General features: G+C 52.3%; 1 protein-coding gene across 2 annotated transcripts in view; it reads left to right on the top strand.

Moving 5' to 3' along the window:
- Nfasc (neurofascin) overlaps nucleotides 1-16782 on the top strand; it is a 178838-nt gene extending 162056 nt beyond the window's left edge. Inside the window, exons 28-32 of one of the 2 annotated variants that reach the window (XM_032915297.1) lie at nucleotides 1277-1393; nucleotides 2785-2937; nucleotides 9313-9444; nucleotides 11758-11827; nucleotides 15339-16782. In XM_032915297.1, the coding sequence (XP_032771188.1) occupies nucleotides 1277-1393; nucleotides 2785-2937; nucleotides 9313-9444; nucleotides 11758-11827; nucleotides 15339-15570 (704 nt within the window). In that variant the 3' untranslated portion in view covers nucleotides 15571-16782. The remainder of the gene's footprint in view (nucleotides 1-1276; nucleotides 1394-2784; nucleotides 2938-9312; nucleotides 9445-11757; nucleotides 11828-15338) is intronic. The other variant, XM_032915298.1, reaches the window with a different exon arrangement.
- Nucleotides 16783-24956: the final 8174 nt, after the last annotated feature.

Below are 24956 nucleotides of genomic sequence, written 5' to 3' on the forward strand. Positions count from 1 at the left end.
ACAGGATTACGGTAGGGAAAGAAACACTTCTTTGAAGTGAAAATCAGGAAATCTTTTATCACTTCCCCAGCCCTGCAGACTCACTCACATGTCAGATAGATAATGAATAAATGCACCGTCAATACACTCTATTCATTTGTGTTTGACAACTGAGTTGGTGACAGTGCCCCCCTTGCATTCTAATTAAATATACAGGAGCCACGCTTGTAAAGCCTTTGAACTACAAGCATCCCGGCTAGTCCTCTGCTGCTAAATCTTTGCTGGGAAATGCGGTAATCAGACTTCTGGGACTCTTGCGTTGGGAGGCTGCTGCCATTCTCCTGCATACGGGGGGGGGGGGGCTATGGTTTCAGACAGCTCTGTGGCTTTGATAAAGTAGTTCTCAGCCCCCCAGGAGCTCGATAATCAATGTCCTCTTTGTGACGAGGAGATCAAGCCTCAGTGGCTCTATGGCCGGGAAGCCAACTAGCAGGGTTCTAGTATAGAGAGCACCAAGGATTGAATATCAAGGAAATCCCATCATCTTCTGGTCCCATCCAGCTTGTGACGGGGGCGTCAGCTCTGACTGCACTAGGGACCCCGTTCTAGGCCACGCAGTACAGGCCATCCAGGCTCTCATTGATCGGAGGGCCTCAGATCCAAGTCTCCTGCCTGGATTAGTATTCCCTAGCTTCCGAAAGCCAGGAGAGTTTCCCTGTATTTAGTCTCATCTTTACTGCTAATCATTCGTCCATGACTTTTGGCCGTGCTAGACGTGGAACCCATGTGCCCGACAAGCACACTGCTACTGAGCCACACCCCTAGGCACATCTGCTTGACTTTCTAACGCAACCCCTCTGCTTCCAGTTGGAGATGAAAAAGCCACTCTCCCTGTGTGCTGGCATCCTCACCACAGGGCCTGTTTCTTTGTCCCTTCCCTTGAACCGTTCAAGTCTATGGCAAGGAATCCAAAATAGGATTAAGTGGTATGACCGAAAGCCTTCCCTTGTCCCTATCTTGCGAGGCATGAGAGACAGCTTCCTGATCCCCCTTCGCATGCAGACAGGTCCCCTGGGCTGCTCCTGCTCAGCCCCTGGTAGCTAGCTACCCTTGGCTGGACTATCAGGACTGCAGCCTGTAGCTCTATTGTGCAGAGTGCACAGCCTTTCCCAACTCCTCCCTTTCCCAGAAGACTCTGGGTGTGAGTGAGAGTATGCATGCATGTGGATGTGCCTCTCTGAGTCTCCTATGCCACCTCTGCCCTCACCACTAACTCCTCTTCTAACCCGTCCGCCAGCCCCCGACGAGCAGTCCATTTGGAACGTCACGGTGCTCCCCAACAGTAAATGGGCCAACATCACCTGGAAGCACAATTTCAGGCCTGGAACTGACTTTGTGGTTGAGTACATCGACAGTAAGCATTGCTATGTGGGGTGGGGGTGGCGGCAGTGGCGCAGAACTGGTGGGTAGTGGTAGACGCCCATTAAGGAGATCCTGTTGAACTCCCTCAGGCTTAGAAGCCTTTTAGCCCGGCTTCATTTTAGCCTCATGAAATCGATCCCTACCAGAGAGAGCGGAGGTGGAAGGAAGAGACTTGAACAGGGAGGGGCCTCCGAAACCATTAGCAAAGGCCTTGAGTTGCATGTGTGTGGTGGAGGATCGGTGGACTGTGACCTGTGTCCACCCTTAACCAGAGTCAAGATTCTGAGTATCCTAAAGTGAGCCCGGGCTCTTTTCTGTGTGGATCTGACCGAGACCCAGGGTGTTCTGATGGCTCTGCTGTATCTGTCCAGGCCACAGACCTGGGCTGTAGATATTCTCAGTGCACAGAATAGTGGAAGGCAACAGTCACGGACCAGACGGCCAGTGGTGCACCGTGACCCATGCACTCTATCAGAGCTTGGAATCAAAACTTGAATGGACTGCAGAATATGTTCCAAACGTCTGCCCTCTCCAAGCCAGGGCCCCTGGTCCTGCAGGGGGAAGCCCACACCTCTCTCACATGTTCAAGAGCAATGAAGCCAATACACCAGCCGGAAAACACAGCTGTGTTATTCCCCCACCCCCACCCCCACCCCCAACCTCAAGAACTCTTAGGGAATGAAAACCTGGCCCTAGGTTGTAGTCAGAGGAGGGCTTTAGAGCCTCAGGATCTGGAGTCCCTGTTTAGATCTGGATGTCTTCAGCTTCCTGCCACCAAAATTCCCCTCCCACAACCCAAAGACGTAGATACTCTGATAGGCCAGTTGGCAATGCGGCAAACAGTTCGAGGAGATTCCGGGAGTAGAGTGAAAGCCAAGGATCCTGTCTCGCTTCCATGTGGGATACTAACCACGTGGCATACTAACCAGCATGCTGGCCCTCCCAGAAAGCTCTCACTCAGAAAGTGAATCATGGGGTTGGGGATTTAGCTCAGTGGTAGAGCGCTTGCCTAGGAAGCACAAGGCCCTGGGTTCGGGTCCCCAGCTCAAAAAAAGAACCAAAAAAAAAAAAAAAAAAAAGAAAGAAAGTGAATCACTTCCTGGGGCAGCTGACACGCTCAAGGCCGAGGCGCCCAATCTCGACACGCTTTAGTGCTAAGACCGTATGTGGTGAGGAAGGAAGGCTTGAGGGGGAGACATCACGTAAGAGTTCGAGCTGCATGCTGGGCGGCAGGAAGCTGCCTGTTCTGTGAGGTGGACTGGACCCGGGGTGCCTTAGCCCCATTTCCCTACCTTTCTACTTCTGACAGACAAACAGGGACCTACACACTCTCTACAGCTCCTGGTGCCTGGTTGTAAGCTGACCTAGGTTTCTGTTCCCCAGGCAACCATACGAAAAAAACTGTCCCTGTTAAGGCCCAGGCCCAGCCCATACAGCTGACAGACCTCTTTCCCGGGATGACGTACACGTTGCGGGTGTATTCCCGGGACAACGAGGGCATCAGCAGTACCGTCATCACCTTTATGACCAGTACAGGTGAGAGGGGATCTGGCCTTGCCATCCCCTGAAAGCATGGGCATCTATCTCATCCTCATTCCCAGCTTCCTGCTTGTCTCTTCTTGGAAACAGTTCTCATCCGCACCCCATTCCTTGCCTTGCATGGCGTGTCTCCGACCTGCAGGAAGTCAGAAGCAGTTAGGTGTGCATGCCCAGTGGAGAGCAAGCCGGGATCTGAGCCAGGGGACTGAATGGGGGATCAGAGGAGACAAAAGACGGAGTAATGAGGACAGGGAATGCTTAGTCCCCTCCACCATGTGTGTAACAAAAGGGCTCCGTGCATGCACCAACTTGGTCAGTGGGGGAGGGGGAGCGTGGGCGCTGCTGGGGAGTTGTGCACTGTGCCCCCACCGTTGGGGAACTTGCTCTCTCCGTGTAGAATGAGGGGAAGAGCCCAACCCAGGGTCCTGATTCAGAAATCCCCTGACTGACTAAACCTGGGTCCAGTGTGTATGTTGTTGCTGTGACAACATCCATGTTTTGTTCTTACTCCATTTCATTCTCAGTTTGTCCTGCCTAAAAGTAAGTGGTCTGGGCGCTTGGGTTTTGTTTTCCAGTCATGCTAGGGCAGGACAACTGTCTGGCTCTGTAGGAGCCTCAGCCTGGTGAGAGAAGCAGCCTCATTATATCGAATGGCCAGGCTGCCTGGGGCTCGGGAAAGACCCAGCTTGAGAATTTTCTCCGCTGGTGGGGGTAGCAGGGAATCTGAAAACCACAGAGGCCCTTGCCTGTCTGTGAGTGTTTGGGTTTGGGTGCATCTTTCAAATCAGACCGACACCGCCAAGTGGCCTGTAGTTTAAGCCCTCGGGCTAAGGGGAGGTAGGGAAAGGGATTAAGTGAGAAAAGGATCAGCCATGGCCTCTAGGGATGGTCTAGTCAGATGCGGGTTATTAGCGGCACAGGATGGGGGAACCCCACGATGATTTATGTGAATTTCTAAACGTTGACTTGAATATTCATCACTGTTCCCTCCAAGACACATGAGGCTGATGCCGGTAGCTAGTGTCTAGGGAGTCGCTGTCCATCTGCATCCCTGACTCTTCTAGGTCTTCTAGCCTGGTCCCTCCGGATGTGCCTCCCTAGCATGCCTCTACCCGTCCCACACATCTCCAGGCCACAAAATTTGACTGTGCAGCTCCTTGCTTAAAATGAGCCAGGCTCCACTCAGGCAGGATGTCTGAGTGAGCAACCAGGGCCGTCATGTTGCGTGAGAAGCCATGCATCTGGGCAGCTGACCAAGAAGAACAGGTAGCTGGACCCTGACCTGGTTGAGGAGCCCAAGCTTTTGGATGTATTCAATTTGATTCTTTACAAACTTGAGTCTAACTCATGGGCAAGAAACAAAGATGACACCAGAGGGTAGAACTCCATCCTAGAGACGCTGGGAAACCCAGCGCAGTCTATTTTCAGGGCTTTGCCCCTCTTGGTACTGTGGATAAGACCTGAGAGAAAGTCAGATAGAAAAGGGCCAGACCTTGCCTTTGGGGTTGGCCTAATCTGTTTCAAGAATAAAGCATGCAGCGTGAGGTGGGGGCAGTAATAATGGCTGGACACTTGGGTCTGAATGTCGTCTTTGAAACCTATTTTTCTTTCTCTGTGCTGGGTATGGAGAGGCCCAGCCTTAAGAGCCACAGAAGCATATAGCATTAGCAAGTCTCCCCAGACCCCTTCCCGGGCAAGCTGGAACATCCGGGCTCAGTAACTTGTCTCTGAGTTCAGGTTATTTGCTTCCTCCTAGGCCAGCTGGAAACTCCTGTGCACAGTCCACATCGGGGGGAGGGGGGGTTTCACTCTCTGAAGTCTGTGTATGCCTGTAAATAATATGTGTGAAAAGCAATTTCCTGTAGGTGGACTCCAGAGGCAAGCCCACACAAACGCCCAGATCTCTGCGCTTCATCAGAGCAAAGCTTTTGTGAACCTATCTGGGCGCCAACCACAGGTCCTTTAGCCAACCACAGGCCATCACTTTAGTCCAAAGATGACATGCTGCAGTGATTCAGGAAGGAAGGAGAGGGGACTTCTGGGAATGCTAACAGGCTTTCTAACCCTCACCAGAAAGATCCCACTGGGAACTTAATCACCCCCTTTATTAAAGCTTCTGAAGCCAGAAGGCTGACAGGCTACAAATGTATGACCCTAGATTCTGACAGGCCTGTGCGTGCTTCACTGCTGGGATGGAGGGGCTGGCATCAAGCAGTAGGCTTCTCAGAGCTCAGGGAGGTCCGAGGGACCGCCCGCGGGATGAGACAGTATGGAGAAGGGTGACATGGTGCTTGAGTGGGGGCAACCATGTTGTGTTGAAGAAAGTTCATCACTGTTACATTACTTGTTCATTCGTCTCTAGAATGACCTTCAATGATGTTGTCTATGGCCAAGCCAGATTCTTCCAGCCAGGCATGGGAGCTGGTTAGAAAGTGAATTTCCCATTTTTTAAAAATAGGTCAGAGGGTGTGGTTGGATGAACTTTTCTGGAGAGAGGTAAAATTAACATCTGCCTCAAGTTGGAATTGGCGCCCAAGCCCCTAGAATAACTCGTTCATGTTCGAGTTTGAATAAAATGAGGTTGTTGGCGATCGTTGGAAGGATGGTAGACAACTTCGGACAGATGCATTTTACCCAAGTTGCCAGCTGTCTCTATGACCAAGCCTAACAACACTCAGTAGACCCGGAGTCTACAGTAGGATGGATGCAAATATCATTTCAGTACTGCCTAGGGTTAAGGCAGTAGAGGTGACCACAGACAGGCTCAGACGACATAAGGCACAGACAAAACCAGACCAAGGAAGTTATTTTTCTGCGTACTCTATCCTGGTCTCAAAACACATTGCCTGGCCATAGGAAGGCTGGCTTACTGTGTGGCGGTCTAGTATATAGAGTGATTAGGTGGAGGCTTTGCTACAAGACAGAGTTACTGTGGCTGGAATTTGGAAAACTACTCTTGCTCCAGGTACGGCTTAGACAGCTTGAATGAGAACGCTTCTAGACCAGAGCAAGAGGCATTGGGACCTGTGCTTGTCAGGCCCAAGGCAGAATAAGAGCAACTCCTGTCATTTCCGGTTGCAGTTGGGGAGTACAAATGCTGTCTTTGCCATCTTTGAAGGCTATATATATAGCGTTAGACCCTCAGCACCAGTTTAGCAGATCAATTGCGTGTGGCATTGGTGGTCAAGTATAATTACTCTGGAGCCTTGTGAAAATGACTTCCTCTCAGCCTATGCTGAGATCATCCTATCCTTCTCTTGTGTTCTATTCCTGAGAATCTCACTCTGTAAGAAGGTGCGGTCAGTTGATCTCACTTGGTTTTGTGTCTGAAGTTCGCAAGAATCTTTATTTCTTACTTTTTGTTTTTTTCCCCAATCAAGTCTGAGGCTACGTTTCAACCTCACCCAGTCCTGTCAGGAGCGGGAATGCTACCTTTGCCTTCTAAACTGCCCCTATAACCACTTTCCCCAGGCATCACGACCTTCTTTCTGAAGCGAAAGGGCATGTCGTGGAGCTGGCTGCCAGAGTCTCAGAACAAACATAAGGAAGATGGGGGTGCAAACGGGTCGTTGCAGAGATGCAAACCAACCTCTCTGCAAAATGTGGGTGCCACTATCCAAACACATGTGAAGTAATCCCTCACCTCCTGCCTAGGCATGGTACGTAGACAGGAGCATCCATTGGCCACTGGCTTGTATGGGGAGAACCAAGAGTGGGTGGGTCCCAGGTTACCTTTCTTACATTAGGATGAAGTCGATGTGTTTATCCGTAAGTCGTCACTGGCCATTTATTACGGTATTAGCATTGCTCTGAGTACGAGTTCAAAGACACCCTGTTCGCAAGCCTGGAACGGCACAGCTGGAAACCAGGACACAGGACAATTAAACAGTAACTTGTGTGTAATAGGGAGAGTGTGGGGATAGGCCAGAGAAGGCTTACGTTGGAGTGATCAACGGCTCTGGAGGGAGACTGTGAAAAGTAGGCAGAGGGATGGCAATCTTTCTTAGGTAGGGTGGGAACAAGGTGTGAGGAAGGTGTGAATTCCACACAGCGGCAGGGGAAACTAGAGGGGCATTATCTGAAGAACATAGAGGAGTGGTGACACTAACCCCACTGCACCCGTGGGTACCAAGATGCATGGGTGCCGCACATCAAGTGTCAGAGTTGTGCCAGAGAGATTGACAACAGCCCTTAGACATAGAACGTGCTTGGAAATTCAGGCCAAGGGGTCAGGGAATAGTGTTGGGCTCACAGCTGTGGCGTTGGCTGTGGAGATGATTAAAAGGATTGCCAACCCGAAGTCAAGACTTGCCTGAGGTCAGAGTTGGGGGGGTTGGGGGTAGATGTGGGAGAGGGTGGCTCACTCGCCATGGTAGCTGAGACACGGTGATTAGAGCAACCTGAGTCAGCATCCTGTGATCAAGGAGCAGACCCGGCAGGACCTGGAGGCCATGAGAGATGACAAGTCCTCCTGAGCAGCACAGAGCTGTCTCAGGAGGTCTGACGGGTCCCTTCCGGTCTGTGTTTTAAGACACAGAAAGAGGAGAGCAAAGAGAAGAAATGGAACTTGGGAGTGAGGACCAAGGTGTTGCATCCCACTTAAACTCAGGAGGGGGAAAAGGAAAGGAAGGGCCTTTGACACATAAGAAAGGGACAGCTGCAGAGACCATGTGGATTTGGGATCTCCAGGTCCAGGGAAGGGGTGCACAGTCTGGAGGGTAAAAGAGGAGGAATAACGGGTTTGCTGGGCCCTGCAGCAAAATGATGGGACCCATGGGATGGGTCTATGCCTTCCTCTGGTTCTGGGACAAGAGCTAAGCGGCGACACCATTGCCGAGAGAATCTTCGCTCTTTCCCAGTAGAGAGCAGCTGGTCCAGAGGAAGGGATGCAAGTCAGTGGCTGGGGATTCGGAGCATGGTGTGCGATTCACAGCTAGAGGTGATGCGGCCAGCTCTCCGTCAGAACATGATTGGATGAGGAATGTAGCGTTCTCTCTCTCTCATAGCGATTAGGAGTTTTGAAAGGTTGAAGCAAGGGAGTATTTTAATACCTCGTGGGGACTGGGGTTCCTGTGTGAGGAACACTGGACTGAAACAGGAATGGAAACAGGGCTGGGCCTTTTCTCCACAGCATACACGGTTCAGGATATTAGCAGCCATATTTCTTATGGATTCAGTTACTTTGCAGCTGGGGGCCTCGTCACTCGTTACTGTTTATTGAGAGGGCCTTCCTGGTGTGACGTCCTCAGCTTGGCCCTGAGAAGAGTTATGAAACCATTTCTGCATCCCGAACAGGCAAAGGGTGAAATATACCCAGGAGCAAGGACATGGGGGTGTCACAGGTCTGGTGTGCTTCCTAGGAGGCGGCTTGGTGCTGTGACTCAGTCCATAGGCTGTCGTATTCCTGCTGTCACCTAACTCTCCCAGGGCTCCTCTGGGCTTCCCTGGATATGTCCTAGTCTGTGGATCCTTCCCTTCTCGAATCTCAGCTCCCACAAAAGGCTGTGTTTCTGGAAGGATCCCCTTTGTCCTCTAGTCCACAGAATGAAGGGTGCGTAGGTACGTAGCACACTCTGCCATTAACTCAAATCCCAGCCCCTGGACATCATGGGCACCGTCAAAGGACTCTGGGGCTCCTGTGTTAGACCCATGTGTACACCCTTCAGACCACCAAGGGACCTGTGAGATGACCCGCCAGGCATGCACAGAAGAGAAGGCAAGTCAGTTTGTCACAGCCCACCAAGAGCATCCCTGTGAGGTGACCTGAAGGCACAGGGCCAGAGCATCACCGCCTGCCTGACCTGGGCACCTGGGTTTGAACTGGTGTCAGAAAGCACACCGTCCAGCTGGGGCGACTTGAAAAGGCACAGGGCCAGCTGAACCTCCATCTGGCCCAGGACCCACTGCCAAAGCCTGCCAGGCCAGGAGACTGTGCCTGCAAGGTGTCCTCCAGCGCGGTTAGGCAGCGTGGCTGCGCTCAGCCCCCTGACAGGTACCTTGCAGGCCCATTCGCCAGAACCATGCTGCCACACGGCTGCGTTTTCTCAGCCCCACCAGGCCCTGGCCAGTGCGTGCAGCCTATACCCTATACGATGCCGTGTCTCCTCTTTGGTAACCCTCTCCATCCCACAGGGCTGCTCTGCTCCTCCGCTCCCCGCACCCCGTTTCTTTGCCTCTTTTCTGATCTTTTGACCCTTGGCTTCTTGACTGTTTTCTTTTGTCCTGCGAGCAGAGTAGCTTGGGCCACAGGGCTGCTAGGTGGTAGCAGTAGGTCCTCGGGCAGAGCTGCGAAACAGCTGCGCGCCTCTCCTACCTCCCCTCGCCCGCTCCCCGAGCCGAAGCTCATGGTTCGCTTCCCACCCTCCCCACCAGCTTACACCAACAACCAGACTGACATCGCCACCCAGGGCTGGTTCATCGGGCTCATGTGTGCCATTGCCCTTCTGGTGCTGATCCTGCTGATCGTCTGCTTCATCAAGAGGAGTCGTGGCGGCAAGTACCCAGGTGAGATGTGCGGCGGGAGGGAGTCGCCGGGCCCCGCCCCGCCCGATCCAGGCTAGGTCTGATCTCTGACCTTTTAGGCTTAGAACTTCAGGCCTGTGGCATAGTTGGTCTTTCTTGGAAGCCGCCAGCAAGCAATTGTGTTAATTATATTTGCCCCGGCAGGATGGATGGTGCAGTCTAGACAGCTCCCGAGAGTCATGGAAGGAACTCAGCGCCTACTGAGATAACCGGCCTTCCCTTGACTTAGCACAGGGACTTTCTTCAGTCTGAGAGTCATTAAGACCCTGTGTCAGGGTGGCAGGAAAGTGAGGTGGCCGTGTTAAAAAATAGAGGGGGAGCCTAGACAGAAGCAGGGTAACCAGGGGAGAATCAGAATGATGGCCACACCCTGCTGAGGCTTGTCTTGGTGCCCATCACCACAGACTCGGCAGCTCTGGGTAAGACAGGCAGTCTCTAATAGCACCATGAGCTCTCCTTAAAGTCCCACAGAAACATATCTCCCCTGTGCCTCAAGAGCCTTCAGTGTCAAGGACGAGGACCTCTCCCATTGCCATGTCAGAACAATAGTGATTTTTTTCCCCCCAGTGGACCAAGAGAGCCATCTGGCTATGACAGGGTGGGTGAAATGACAGGGTGACCTGAGAGTAGCCATGCTGTTGAACTGAAGAAATGAAACTGCACATTCCCTAGAGCCCCTGCACCAGACATATTACTGAGATGCTTTTCCTCCTGGAGTGGGGGTGGGGGGTGCAAACCAACATGCAGGGAGTAGGAGGGGGAAAGATTTATTTATTTACTATGAGTATACTGTCGCTGTCCTCAGACACACCAGAAGAGGGCATCGGACCCCATTACAGATGGTTGTGAGCCACCATGTGGTTGCTGGGAACTGAACTCAGGACCTCTGGAAGGATGCTCTTAACCACGGAGCCATCTCTCCAGCCCCGGCTTTCCCTGACCAGTACCCACAAACTCTTGGGTCCTGACTATGCCTCTGCCCAGTGAGGGGGGTGTAAATTTAATTCTGTTGGTAAGCAGTGAATTCTTTTACTTTGTTTCACTATATTTAGACTTTTTTCTTCTGCAAGAGAGAAAGCCACAGCTGGGTAGAGGTCCAGACAAGAGGGTACTTAGTGAGTCAGGGGGGCCTGAACCCCTGAGGGACCCAGCAGATAAACTTAGAACCTGCCTTTACCCTCCCAGAAAGTGCCCTGGTCTAGAAAGTTCTCCCGAGCCCGCCCCTTCCCTCTAGCTTTGTGGTAAGTAGCTTATGCAGTCAGAAGACAGACAGGCAACCCAGGAACCAGGCTTCAGGCACTATGGATTGTTCACCCCTTTCAAATGGTTGATAATCCCATTCCCGCACCAAAACTCCTGCATGTAAGTCTGTGTGCTGGATGCTCAGAAAGATGTCTGCCTTCAACATTACCGCTAGCTCAGAAGGACCAACCACAGCAGAGCAGGACAGGCCCTGGTTATGTCATCATCACCCAGAGGCCATATAGGGCGAGGGAGGATGCTAATAAGAGAGGCTCACAGGCGAGCACCTCCATCCCAGAGGCCTAGGAAGCAGCCTCCTTCCCAAGTCTCTGCTTGGAGCTTTGGAGAAACACAGACCCCCGTCCCGAAGGAGAAAGCTAGCTAGCTGGCTTCTGTCACCAGTGAGGAAAGATATAGAGATAATTATAACGTAGGGCAAACGTGAGAAAGGGCTGAACAAGGGAGTATCTGTCTTTGGCAGAGGAGACGACGCTACGCTTTCTCTAGTGTATGTCGGGACAACTTCAGGGAGAAATGGCAGGGAGCTGAGAGGTCTGTCAGCTGGGGTGTAAAGACCCTGTGGGGTGTGAAGGAGGCTGATTGAGCCTGGGGGCATTAGTAATGCTTTGTTAGAAAGAAGCTTGTCATTGACTGTGCCGAGCCCAAGATGGTGTCTGGGGGTCTGTGGTGTGTGTGGGTGTTGTATGTGGGTGCGTGCACTTAAGCACAAGGGCCCAAAGAAGCGACTGACTGACCTATGCTACCATTTCTCTGCCTTATTACTTTGAGACAGGGTCTCTCACTGAACCTGGAGCCAGGTTAGCCCTCCCCTACACACATACCACAGCTCCAGAGTTATAGACACACACATACAACAATGCCCAGCTTTCTACATGGGTGCAATGGACTCCAGCATAGCAAGGGATCTTAACCACTGAGCCGTCTCTCCAGCCCCCAAGGCTGCCTTTGGGCTGTGTGTTTAGAAACATTGTACCCAACAGACGCATTTCTTTTAATCATCCCCGCCCATCCTCCTTTTCTCTTACCAACCAGTGCGAGAAAAGAAGGATGTCCCCTTGGGCCCTGAAGACCCCAAAGAAGAAGATGGCTCATTTGACTACAGGTGAGTGATCTCCTTCCTCTCCTCCCCTGGTTACGGGCCTTGCTGCCCTGGAGCAGCTCCCTCGCAGCCCACTGTGCTGTTGCTTTTACCTCTGCAGCAGCCGTTCTGGCTGAGTGTGTGTTCCCAGAAAGGCGGAGAAGCCCTTGAACCCTCTACTGAACAGGGCTTCCTATTTGAGTCTTTTCACTTTTTGCAGCAAAATGAGCCCCGCCCCTTTTCTGTGGTGTGAGCTTGACCGTCCGGCCTCCTCCCAGCCAGCATCCCACTCCCCACCCGCAAGATAATGAATGACCCAAGAAGGCTCACCACCCAGTGAGCTAGTGGCAGAGCTGAAGGGGCTGGGCCGTGCTGCCAGCTGGTGCTTCTGTCCTGTGCCCGTGCTCCCTCTCAGATCTGATGCGAACTTTCAGTCAGGATTTTTCCAGGTTGCCACTGGTCCGTTGGGATGACCAGTATATTCTGAGCTCAGGAATGGGTCAGAGAATCTCATCCAAGACCGTTTGAGATAGAAGAAAATATATCACAACCCTCCTTTCCCCTCCACAACCCTGTTAACTCTGGGCACAGGTCAGCCCATCATCCTCTGACCTCACTTCCTTCTGAACCACCTGCTCTTCAGGATACACCAGCAGGCCAATGGGTAGAGAGCTTCTGCCTGCCCAGAAACCATCTGGCAGCTCATGGCTGCAGCTGTCCATACAGCCTGACATCCCTGTGAGAGGCTCCTCCTCCTTCCCTGGCTGTCCTGGGATCACCTGGCAGGGTCCAGTCTCCCAGTGCTGAGAGCTTCCTCTGGCCCCCAGTTAAAAGGCTGTGGGCTTTTGTTCCCTCCAGACCCTTGGTACAGCCCAGTGGAGAGAAGGTGAGGACAGGACAAGCTGGTTTTTTCTGTACCTCTTACCTCCAGGTCAGCTTTGGCTCTGTGGACTCTGTTCCTCGAGCCTGCATTGAATGAGTCCAGGAGTCCTACTAGGGAAAGGCTAAAATTAGGAAGTCAGAAGGACTACTTTTTTAAGGAAATGTGCCTAAGGGCAAGGAGTGGGTTTCTACTCTGTTCTTGGCTTTATTGATGGGTTCATTTCTCATGAGTCCCTGCTTCTTCCCCGTGGCTGTCCTCCTGGACCTTGCAGGTCTCTGGCGGGCCAGACAGCAGGCAGTTGGCTAAACCAGGTACTCTTTCACTCCAGCCTCCTGAGGAAAGTCCCATTCTTCTAGACTAGCAGTTCTCAACCTATAGGCTGCAACCCTTCGCAGGGTAAAGGGGGTAGAACATCCCTTTCACAGGGGTCACCTAAGACTATAGGAAACGTTATGTTACAATTCCTAAGAGTAGGAAAATTACAGTTACAGAGTAGCAGTGAAATAATATCGTGGCCAGGGAGGGGTCACCCCAACATGAGGAACAGCATTAGGAAGGTTGAGAACCACTGTTCTAGACCAAGATCCCTTTCCCCTCAAGAGCCCCGGTGCCGAAGCCTCTGACTAGCCTGAGCTCTCTCTGGCCACAGTGCACTTAGCTGAAGTTCCTGGACCCAGTACAGGAGTCCTCTTAGACACCAGACACCCGCCACCCCCACCCCCAGCATTGCTCATGCCCTGGTGTGGCATGGGGGAGGAGCCTGGCAGTAAGAATTTGACTGTTTGCAGAGTTCCACTTCCTGCCCAAACTCAGCTCAGTCCTTGAGATTCACTCGCTTCCCTCTGCCACTGTCCTTCCTAAGCGGTCCTGCTGTCAAAGCACACAGATAGACCATGAGAGTAGGTCACAGTCGCTCAGCATATAGTAGGTATGGCCCAGCAGCTTTGCGACCTGGCTATAGCCATCCATCAAGAGGAGATGGAGCGTCGGTGGCCTGTGACTGCAGGACAAGGCTCTGCTCTTGACAAGAAGTGAGCATCCCAAAGACACAGACTGCCACCTCAGCAACCACTTGCTTTTAGCAATTGCTAATGCTTTGGGCCTAGCAAGGAAAAGGGGTGCGTGTTCACTCCACATGCCACGACAGGGCATGAACACCCCATTAGGTAATCTAAGGGGATTCATATACAGGATCCAAGGACTTCAGCTAAATGCACCCACGGGTAGAGACAGCTCTACAGAGTCAGAGAGCTCAGCGGCACAGGGCTCTTGAGGGGAAAGGGACCTTGGTCTAGAAGAATAGGCCTTGCTTAAGGAGATTTGAAAGAAAGAGTGCCTGGTCTAGCCAACTGCCTGCCTGCCTGTCTCCCATCTGTTTATGCTCAGCTCCAACTCCATCTAAGGCCCCTTCCCGGTAGCCCAAGACTGCTGTTAGAACACACGGACTGTTAAAATGGCAGTTCAGCCAGGAAGGACTGTTGGCTAGGACTCTAGAGGGTGTAGTGTAGCCATTCAGACTACCTAAAACCACTGCGGTCCCTTCTGCAGGCCTCTAGACCTCCACTGCTGGCCCATAGCTGCTTCTTACCGGGGAGCCTGGGGTGCCTGTGAAATGTAACCAGCATCACCTGGGCTCTCTGTCAAGCAATTTTTCAGCCAGGAGGGAGTAGCTTCGTGGAACCGCTTGGTGGAGTGGCCCCTCATATACTAGAGAGTGTAGCTGATGTATGGTTGGGCATCTGTTCTTGCAGGCCAATGCCACTCCAAAGTCCCGAACTCTTGTTACAGGGCCTAGAAGGGGCTAATAGGATCCTCTGAGCCTTACTAGTGTCTTCATAAAGTATGAGGCCTCACGCGCTTCTCTGCATGTTCCTCCTTCCCACCCCCACCCCCCAGCCCCCAGCCCCAACCTTTTACTTGCTTTGCCCAGAGTATTAGCATTGTTCTGTCCAGGCGAGTAATGCAGAGATGGGAGTGGAGAGGCAGAGTCGGTTTCCTTTTTTAAAAAAAAGATTTATTTATTTTATATATATGACTGTTCTATGTATGCATACTACAGGCCAGAAGAGGGCATCGGATCCCATTACAGATGGTTGTGAGCCACCATGGGGTTGCTGGGGTGCTCTTAACCGCTGAGCCATCTCTCCAGCCCCAGAGTCAGTGTCCTTAGGGTGCTTACTTCTTGCCAAGAACAGGGACTTGTTCCATATCACAGGCCACAGGAGCTCCACCCTCCACTCCTCTTGATGGACGGATGGGTTATAGTCAGATCACAAAGCAAGGGGTGAGACTCGCTGAAACCTGAACCCCTGAATTCTTGCCCCATGTCTCACAAGCTGTGACTCTGCTTCTCATAAGATGGCCAACTGCTTGTACCTGCCACAGGCAGTTGGCCTGTCTCAGGGAAAGGACCTCAGACAAGGAGTTTAGAAGTGTAGTCCCAGACCTTCCCCAGTGTGCCATTTACTCTGGGGAAGATGCTTATTCTCCCTTTGTAGAGTCTGCTGGGCAAGGGAGGATAAATACCGGATGGTCTCCAAGTCTCACCCTCCTGCACTGTGTGCTTGGTAGGAAGCCAGCTGCCCCGTCCTACCCCACCTGGTTTGGGCTGTGCTGGCCAGTCTGGGCCTGACTCTGTCTCTCTCTGGCCAGTGACGAGGACAACAAGCCCCTGCAGGGCAGCCAGACATCTCTGGACGGCACCATCAAGCAGCAGGAGAGTGACGACAGCCTGGTGGACTACGGCGAGGGTGGCGAGGGCCAGTTCAACGAAGATGGCTCCTTTATTGGCCAGTACACTGTCAGAAAGGACAAGGAGGAGACCGAGGGCAATGAGAGCTCAGAGGCCACATCTCCAGTCAATGCCATCTATTCCCTGGCCTGATGGAGCATCCCAGGCACAGCACTACTTTGCAAGTAGGAGGGGAGAGGGGAGAGGAAGCCACTACAGACCTGCCACCAAGCCACAACCACCTTCAGGGACAAGGGTACAACATGGGGGTCTGCCAAGCTGTGAGGACCAGTGACCACCCAGCTGCCCACACCCCCTCCTAGTGATGCCCCATTACCCTTGGGTGCCATTAGATGGGAAAGCTGAAGTTAACGCTCGTTGGAGGGAGCCCTAGTCCCTTGCCCTGTCTCACGGCCACCCTGAGCGTCCCACCACAATGGCCACCCTGGATCTCGGCTCACACTCACTTCTTTCTATTGCTTACAATATTCTCATTCATATTCTCTCTCTCTCTCTCTCTCTCTCTCTCTCTCTCTCTCTCTCTCTTCTCTCTCTCTCTCTCTCTCTCTGCTTTGTGCATCTTCTCCTTCCAAGTCATTGTCTCCATTTTCTTTTACTTTTGGGGAGAAAAAAAAGTCCCCGGAAAAAGCAGAAGTCGGCTCTCCCCAAGGAAACAGAATGATGAGCATAAAAGGATTGATCCGTAACGCAACGTGCAGAGAGGCTGTAGTATTCAAGCTGCCACGAGGCAGCGTGTTTCCGAAGGATGCCTTTCGCCATATGCCTCCCCCACCCCCACTCCCCACCCATCTGCCTCGGCCGCGTCCATGCTGAGCTGGGCTTGGCTCTTTTCTGGAAAAATGACAGTGTTTTTGGCAGGAAGAGGTTGAGCGGGACTCCTTTCCACGTCCTGCTCCGGTTGGGAGGGGGGCTTACCTCTCGCCTCCTGGTTCTTACTCTGCCCCTGCCACCAGAGAGTCTGTGCAGGAGCTGCTCCGAAGATGAGAAAGGAATAGAGACCGATGAGGACTGTGGCGACCGGACCCCAAGAAAGAAGCAAGTCAGGGTGTGGTCCCTGGGTAGTGGAGCAAACGTCCGGAGAAGAGGAAGGGCTGGGTTTGGACCTCTTTTGTCTCTGGCAGTGAAACCCAGGGTGAAGGAGAGAGGACCACACCTGCTCCCCTGGTCAGGGTCTATGCTGCTACTACCCTCCAAGAGCTGGAGCCCTGTGATTCAGGAGCGTGGCTGGTGTATCTGGGGGCAACAGTGCTGCTCCCCCTCCCGTCCTCTCTTGCTCAATTGTGTCTGACATTGACTTGTGTTTGACATGGTATATGAATGGGGATCTGCCGCCCCCAGACTGAGCCTATCTGTCCTTTCATTAGGGTACACTTACATATCGGGGGACCATGAGGTGCACCCTACTAACAGTGCTGTGATGCCCCTGCCCGGAAGGACAAAAGCCCTTTGTATGCCTTACACAGCTCGGATCTAACCCTGCAGTTCCCAGATCCCTAGCCCTATTCTGCAAGTCTTGATGCCTCCAGTGATGTGTGTCTCGGGACCAGGGCAGCCTATGCAAGTGTCCCCCCCAGGACCAGAAGCAGCCACTCCACACACACCCTTACCCCTCTCTGCCCCAATGGAGACCTGCAGTTCTCAGCCTGAAGGTGCTGCCTTCATTCCCCCACCTAACCCACTTTTGAAACCAAAGGTACCTTGCCTCAGCGACACAAAGAGATGGGAGGTCTTGAGCCAGAATGTCGCTCTGTAGCTGTGTCTGCAGCCTGAGGTGGTTGTGGGAGGGGCAAGGTTGACCGCAGCGAATGGATCACCTGCCTTTGGCGTGGCCTCCAACTCCAGGTACTAGCTAGGGGCCTGGGCAGGACCAGCCCTGCGCGTTCTAGAGACTTTTCAAGAGCGTCATTTGCCATATGTCTAAGCCGCAGAGGTATTAACTTGATAACGCGAGCATCACTTGATAAGCATTTGGGTGAACGTCAAGCCCATAGGCACGCACTCTTTGCAGGTAAGAAATCATATCCCAGAGATGAGCCGATAATGTTTGAACCTGAGAGTGTGTCATGGTCCTTTGGACCAACCCATGGCCAGCACTGCTGCCCAGGGACAACTCTCATGGTGAAAGGGGACAGGGTAAACAGGAAGGCTGGGGGTAGGGGCGGGTGTGTGCTCAGGGTCCCCTTCCCTGGCTCTAATCTAGCATTTCTGGGGCACAGCTGGGCATTACTGCAGTGTGGGTCACTGAAGGGAGGGTCCGGGGAAAATAGCTGAAGTAAAGGCTCATCCTTTCCAGAAAACACTTCGGACCTGGGCGAAGTGGTCGGCTTCTCAGGCGTCATTTCCACAGCACCCTCCAGCTCGTAAACCCATTGCACCAATGGCAGGCTGTTAGAGGAAGGGACTCTCTGCTGTCATTGTAACTGTCCCTCTGCCACAGACAGCCTGGGGAGGGCTGCTTTGGTCTTAAGGGTCTGGGAGAGAGTTAAATCCTTAGGCTGTCTTTGTGCCTCATTCCAGAGTTCTGTCGTGCTCAGTACTGTCCCCTGCCTAGGAAGAAAAGTCCATCAGTCAGGGTCCCTCAGGCTGTTGTGTTGTGGGTGCTTATAGCTGTCCCAACCACCGTAGATCACAGCTCTCCTGGCAGGGACAGACCGAGGGCCAGAGAACCAGAGAAATGGCAGGCAGGTGCCCAGACAGAGCAGGCTCAGCGGTATGAGGTTTCCAGGGAGGGGAGAGGTCACTTTCACAGAGCCTGCCAGAGTCTATCCCCCAACTCAGCGAGAGGACAGTATTGCCACCCCTGCCCCTGGAGCTTAAGCAGCCGCCCAACGTGATACCTGATCGTGCTAGTGCTTCATCTGTCGGGTGGGAGCAGGGGGACGGTGTGGGTCATGGTGCAGGGATTCTGAGTGCCCTTTGAGCCTCTAGTCTGGGCCAAAGCTTAAACCATGAACACCATGTGAACGAGTGAGGTCAGATGCGGTCCCTGCCCACACAGGGCCGATGTTACTGGAATGGAGTAGGTGAGTTACTGGCACAGCGTGACCATTCAGTTGGAAGCATTGAGTCCTTGTTTGCCTAGACTGCTGATTGCTTCCAAGGGAGAACTTGCTGCACTGGGCCAGCAAATCTGACGGTCAAGATGAATGGATTCAGCAGCCAGCGCTGTGCTTCTTTAGGGTGTCTGTCTCCCACATTTAACCCCTTCCTTGAATACTCCTGTTTGGAGGAGAATAGGAGTACCCGTCAGGATCAGCCGTCCCCCATCCCGCCTGGACTACGCTAAACAGGACACATCAGTCTCTCTGCTGAGTTAACACTAGAGGGAGGGAAAGCCAGGCTGGCTCCTGCCCTTGCCTAGTTCCTCCTTCCCAGAGGTCAGTGTAGGAGGGACCACCCCTCCCGACAAGGTCTGGGATGATTCCTGGGCCAAGAGTCAGCCAGTGAGGGACTCAGCTTACCTCTCAAGGGGAATAAGAGAACGTGTTCCTGGTTTCCCTAAACACAGTCAGCATTGAGAAGGGAGGGGAAACGTCCGTGGGTGGTTGTGGGCACAACCTCCCCATCCACCATATGCCTGTGCATACACCCTCACACAAGCAGACCCTATTGCAGAGCAGTGCTCCCAGTAGGGAACACTCTGGATCATGACGTCATCTCACAGCATGAGTATCCATACCTCGGTGCACATGAGATGAGCTGCTAACACCTGGGGGAGGGGGACCTAGGGGAGGGAGAAGCTATCCAGATTAGTCCTTATTTATGGTTCCTAGGAACAGAAAAGAAATCTGAAGGAGGGATAAACAGGTCTTTGAGTCTCCTGGCCCCTCCTGGGAGCCCTCAGCTAAGCTCGGCTGTCCTAGAGCCTCTTGATGGGGAAGCAAGGTTTTCTTGCTATTTACGGGAGCTGTTTCATTGTTGCTCTGAGGAGATGACGCGTCTCGGTCCCTCCATGGTCTAGGACTGAGGCCCACACTCACTTCTCAGTAGAAGAGCAGGTTGCTAGAATGCCAGCCGCCCAGAGCCTGTACCTCATCTGTGTCACTTCAGAGTGGGGTGTCCTCCAACGAAGGCCAGCAGGCTCTGCCCAACGCAAGCCCACGGCCAGGATTAGGTCCAACCGTTAGCCAGGCCACAGTGCTGTCTTTCTAGTGAAGCAAAAGTCCTTACATGAATTTCACACGATAGCCTAGGAATCCCATGTAGGCAGTTCCCACTCCAAAACAAGAAGTCTCAAGCCAGTGACAGAGAATGTGGAGTGTCAGGGGCTTCGATGGGGAAACACTGGCAGCTTGGGCAGAGTGTCTCCCTAACTCAATGCCTGAAACCAGACCCATGGCTGTCCCCGCCCTGCACAACCTCAGCCCAGAAAAGTGCCCTTGCACTGCTTCCTCTTCTCAGAAGGGGACTCTCAGAGACGCATTCAGGAGAGGACAGAGAAGGACATGTGCCCGGGGAAGCTGCAAGACCCCCCCCCTGAGCTATCCTCCAGCCACGGCGGAAACCATTGTTTCTCTTATCAGTGAGTTAGTATTAAAAGGCTGCTGTCTGAGAAGGGAGATGGAGATGAAACAGACACAAGGCGTCTAGCTCAGGACGGAATCGGATTGCTCGTGTGCAGGAACCTCAGAGCTGATGTGTTTAAAATGACTCATTCTACAGACGGGGGAATGACAGTGCAGGGAGGAAGTCTGGCCAGTGAGGGTGCATTTAGGACTTGAACTTGGGCCCTTCTGGGCCTTCTGACTCCGTGTCCAGTGTTCTTTCTTCTCACCACAGCTGCCTCAGCAGGTGTTGCCTGAGATCCATCCTGCTTGTCACCCTGTCACCTCTCTCTACCATTTCACTTATGTTTCCAGCACCTCCCAGCAAACAACAAAGAGGCATTTCCTGAGTCTGAGATCAGCCAGTCTGTGATAGCCTGTGGTTAACTCAGCCAGGGAGTCCCAGGCAGCCCAATGCTGGAAGGTAGAATGATGAGCCCATAGGTGTTTGTTACTGTGAAACCTGGACTGGGCCCGGGGATGGTGTCTCTTGATTCATCACGCGCCTGGCCCTCAGCACACTGTATTCCTCAGAAGGGAGGGTGAGGAGGGGCTTCTTTGTCCATTCTGCCCTTGACCGCCAAGTCTGCAGGTGTTGAGGGGTAGCAGGGCCCGGGCAAGCCTCCCACCCTGGGATCTGCCGAGCTGGAGTTTAGCAGACGTAAAGACTTCTATGAAGCAATAAACACAAAAGTCTGGGAGAAGATATCCAGAGTTTTGTGCGATCCTGTTTCTTTTTCAAAGCTGTAGCAGCAGATCAGGTGACCCTGACCTGCTTGCTCCTCTATCCAATGTGATGTCCTCAGTCAGTGTTTGCCCTCTACCCGGCTTCCCAGCTCTTTGCCAACTTCTTCTGAGCTGAGTTATCAGTCACCTGTGACACGCCCGCTCTCTGTCCTGGTCCCGCCCTCAACTATGGTGGATCCTGGAGGACCTCTTACCCGTCCCCTCCCCGACATATGCATCTCCTCCTCCTTCCGACGTGGTATCCCTGTGTCTCCATGCTGCCCCCATTCCTAAGCACATGAGTTGGTCTAATCCCTTTCTCCATTGGTCTCCTTTAACTCTCCATGGCAGGCACACTTTAATCCCTTACACCGTGTCCTTCCCTTCTTGTGAGTTGTTTGTCATTAACCGACATTGTCAGCGACAGACGTGTGTCTGAGGGTGTCGTGCACGACCTTCAGCAGGGACTTCTGGGCCATGGAGGACTGTCTAATAAATACATGGACTTATAAACTGACTGCATGAGCAATGAAAAGGCCAAATTATTCTGATTTTTTTTGAATCACTGTAAAAAAAAACTGATTTCTTTTGTATAGAGAACACTAAACATATAATAAAAGTTGTTCAAAATGGACACTATTAGCCACTATTTGTTTCTTTCCTTTGACTGGTAGGCAAGAGGGATGTCAAAAGACTAATGACAGAAATGAGGCTTGGGCAAAGTGGCCCATATAAATAATCCCAGCACCCAGGAGGCTGAAGCAAGAGGCTCGAGGATTATAGTAAATTCAAGGCCAGCCTAGGCTGTATAGCAGGAGCCTCCTTCAGCCAACCAAAAAAGAAGCAGAATCGAAGGGTTTCCCATGGGCGCCAGGAGAAATCGTAGAATTCTGCCACTGAGCTCCCATCTAGAAGTTTTTCTTTATTTGGGAAACTAATCTGCACAACTTCGTGTTCTAAACAAAGAGGCTGGGATAGAGAAGCACATGGCGAAGGAGACTCCTGGCTCGGTGTATGTGTGCACACACGGCCTAAAGAGCAGCATGCCGTTGAGGCTGGGGCAAGGGAGCTGGCGATGGCACCTGTCCCCAACACCGTTCTTCCTGCCACTGCCGTATCCCCTCCTTGTCCTCGGCCTGGTGCAAGGCAGGAGGTCCTGCTCTGCAGAAAGAGAACCGGCAGTGCATAGGTAGAAGTGCAGAAGGAAGGCAAAGGTCCACCTGAAAACACACACCCAACTCTCTTGAGCAAAGAATCGGCAAGCGACCGCCCAACCCTGGGGCTTACTCTCCTCCTGAGAGGCCGCGCGGTGGACCACTGCCTGAAGCGCTCACTGTTTCGCAAGACCACGACCTCTATTTCCAAGTGTGTCTCCTGGCAAGTCACACATTTTCTCTGAACCTTCTTGCCTCTCCCAAATCAACAGAGTATCTTTGAAATTGGTTCCATATGTCTGTCTGCTACTGTCTCGCCTTTGGTTCAAGCCAAGAGAGTCCTGAGAAAAAGAGTTCACAGAACAAATTATGGCCCACAGCTCTGTTCATGACCATCCTCCCCACCCGCCCCCACCTCTGGCCTTCTATCTTAGATTCTAGGCCACTAGAAATGCCTTTCTCCTTATACCTTCTAGACCATCCCTCCCAAGCTACTCGAAGGCAGCTGTAGCCATTATTCTAGGTTACCTGTCTATACACATGTCTATATCCATATATACACAAATGTACATATACATATATACATACCTATATATTATATATGGTGTCACTATGCTGGTCTGCAACTCTTGGGCTCAAGCAATTCTCCTATCTCAGATTCCTAAATAGCTGGGACTACCTGACGTACTAGTTTATCCAGCTTTACCATCACAAGTAGTCTTTCTCAACAGCTCTGTGTTCGGGGGTTCAGACCCCTTCACTGTACCTCCCGAGCAGTTATTTCATGCACCGTGGGCTTTGACATGTGATCTTGCTTATTTCTTTGCCTAAACTGTGAATGCCCTGGGTCTAACACACATTTTCCCCCATCTCTGCTTCCAGAGACCAATGCCTGGCGTTGGACTAAGGGGTTGAGTTGATTGAACTAGTGAAACCAAGACATAGCTGGGTAAAGTCAGGTATTTGTTTTCTTCCTCTGCTGGTACTGGATAGGTGAATACTGAATGAGCGACATTTCAGGCCAGACCTCTGGGTGATGGGATTCATTGGCCAGTGTACAGAGCCATCTGAGGAGACAGAAGCAGAGAGACAAGAGAGCATCTTATCTGAGGCAAACCAACCTCCATTCGGTGGAGGCCAGACAAAGCGCCTGCCTCTCTTAAGACCCCTGGGGACCCCTGAATATGTCATCCTTCATCCCTGTCTCCTGAAGTCTGTGCCTCCCAGCCCATTAGAAATGCTAATCTCCAGCTCGGAGTTGGTTTAACAAACCCAGTAGGGAGGAGACAGCCATCTTCGGATGTTTATTAAGAGCAAAGCCTGTACTAGCTATTTCCCAGCTGTCCCCAATACAGCAATCAGGGGATTCATTCTGTCCCCCGCTACTCAGCAGTCTATTACATGCAAAAATGCAGGCATGGCCACTGTGAGCCCCCCTCCCCCATACTTACAACTTAACGCATCAGGGCCCATTTGTTTGATGTCAGTTCCTGCTGGAATAAGGACTAGGCACTGGGCCTCATAGCAATTTGGAGCCACAGCTGCGGCCCAACAGCCCAGCCCCAACCCTCACATCCATTGCCACACCATAATTTGCTACTGATTTGTCTACACCCCAGCACACAGAAGCATGGCACGGTTGACCCAGACTTGGTCACATGGACCTTGATCCCTGGCTTGAGCGTATTGGGAATTCACCACAAGGAACCCAAGAAGGCCCCTTGCCTACAGAGAGCCAGCAGCAGCCAGAACATGGCATGATTTCACTCTCGAAGATTCCCAGTATGGATTTAAAAGCTCCTAGAGTCAACTGGGAGCTGACAAATAGCAAGTGGGGGGTGAGGGAGATGGGTGACGGAGTCGTGTTTAATAAAAGGGAGATCGGAGACTCCTAGGCAGTCTAGGGGAATCGTTGGAGTAGTTGAGACAGGCAAGGGGAAGATCAAAACCATGCGGGAGATAGTAAAAATTCCCAGGTCTAGTGTATCGGAAGCTCTGGTGCTTACTATGAAAAGCTTCCCAGGGCAGGTGATACTGGCTGCCGCTTGAGGGAGAGGGAAGAGGAAGAAGCCACCACCCCTTGTGTGCCCTCCACGCAGGCAGTCACCCTATTTCATTCATGAATTTGCCCCGAGTGAGTAGAAGTTTTAGCAAAAATCGGTGAATTCTACATCCGGATAGAAAGACAGACTGAGAATGGGGAGTCTGAATTGGAGCCTTCAAGAGAGAAAAAAAAAAAAAAGTGGGAGGGGCTTTGACTTTCTCAAGCCTTGCAACTTGCAGAGAATTGAGCCATTTATAATACGGATAGCGTCAAGGCAAGAAGAGGGCACCAGATGGCCTTTGGGGGACAGTACAGTCACATTAAGAGAAGGAGATGCTGACAGCCACCACCGTGATGTGGGCTTTATGTGAACCATTCCTGCTCTTTTGTTTTCTTGCAGGGCTGGGGACAAAATCGGGGCCCTCCACATGCTAGGCAAACACTCTACTGTTATGATGTATCGCCAACCCTAAAAGGTCCGCCCCTTTTAACCTTCCCACCGCCATTTGAGGCAGGCAGCTATATCCTGTTACACGTGAGAAAACTGACTCCAAACAGTAAGACATCCCACCCGAGGTAAAGGACAATGCCGGAAGTAGGTGCCAGGCCAGCCTACTCACAAACCCCGCTTCCGCTGCTACACTTGGGGTGTGAATGAACATCTCAGGAAGAATCAGGCATGAACCCTACAGCTCAAGGGCACTGTGCCAGGGCAGCAGCCTCTGCAAACCTCTCGATCTGTTCCAGCAGCAATCCACCCTTCTCCTGCACCCTGCAGTGGCAGGCGTGCCTACGAGAAGTCCTGGGCGGTAACCAACAAGGGCAGTGAAAGCGGTAAGGTCCTGTCCTCCTCTAAGCCTATCACGAGCTGGAGTAAGAGCTGAGATCCTGCAGATAGATCAGGCTCTAGCTGTGTGGCCTCAGACAAGTTACTCGGCTGAATCGTCTTATGCACAAAACAGGGACAGCCACTGTAACCACAGCACAGGCTGATGTGCGGGTCAGTTAAGATGGGTCTCCAAGAACAATGTGTACTTTCACTTTTCCTCT

Source organism: Rattus rattus, chromosome 10, assembly GCF_011064425.1.
Source record: "Rattus rattus isolate New Zealand chromosome 10, Rrattus_CSIRO_v1, whole genome shotgun sequence".
Classification (NCBI taxonomy): domain Eukaryota; kingdom Metazoa; phylum Chordata; class Mammalia; order Rodentia; family Muridae; genus Rattus; species Rattus rattus.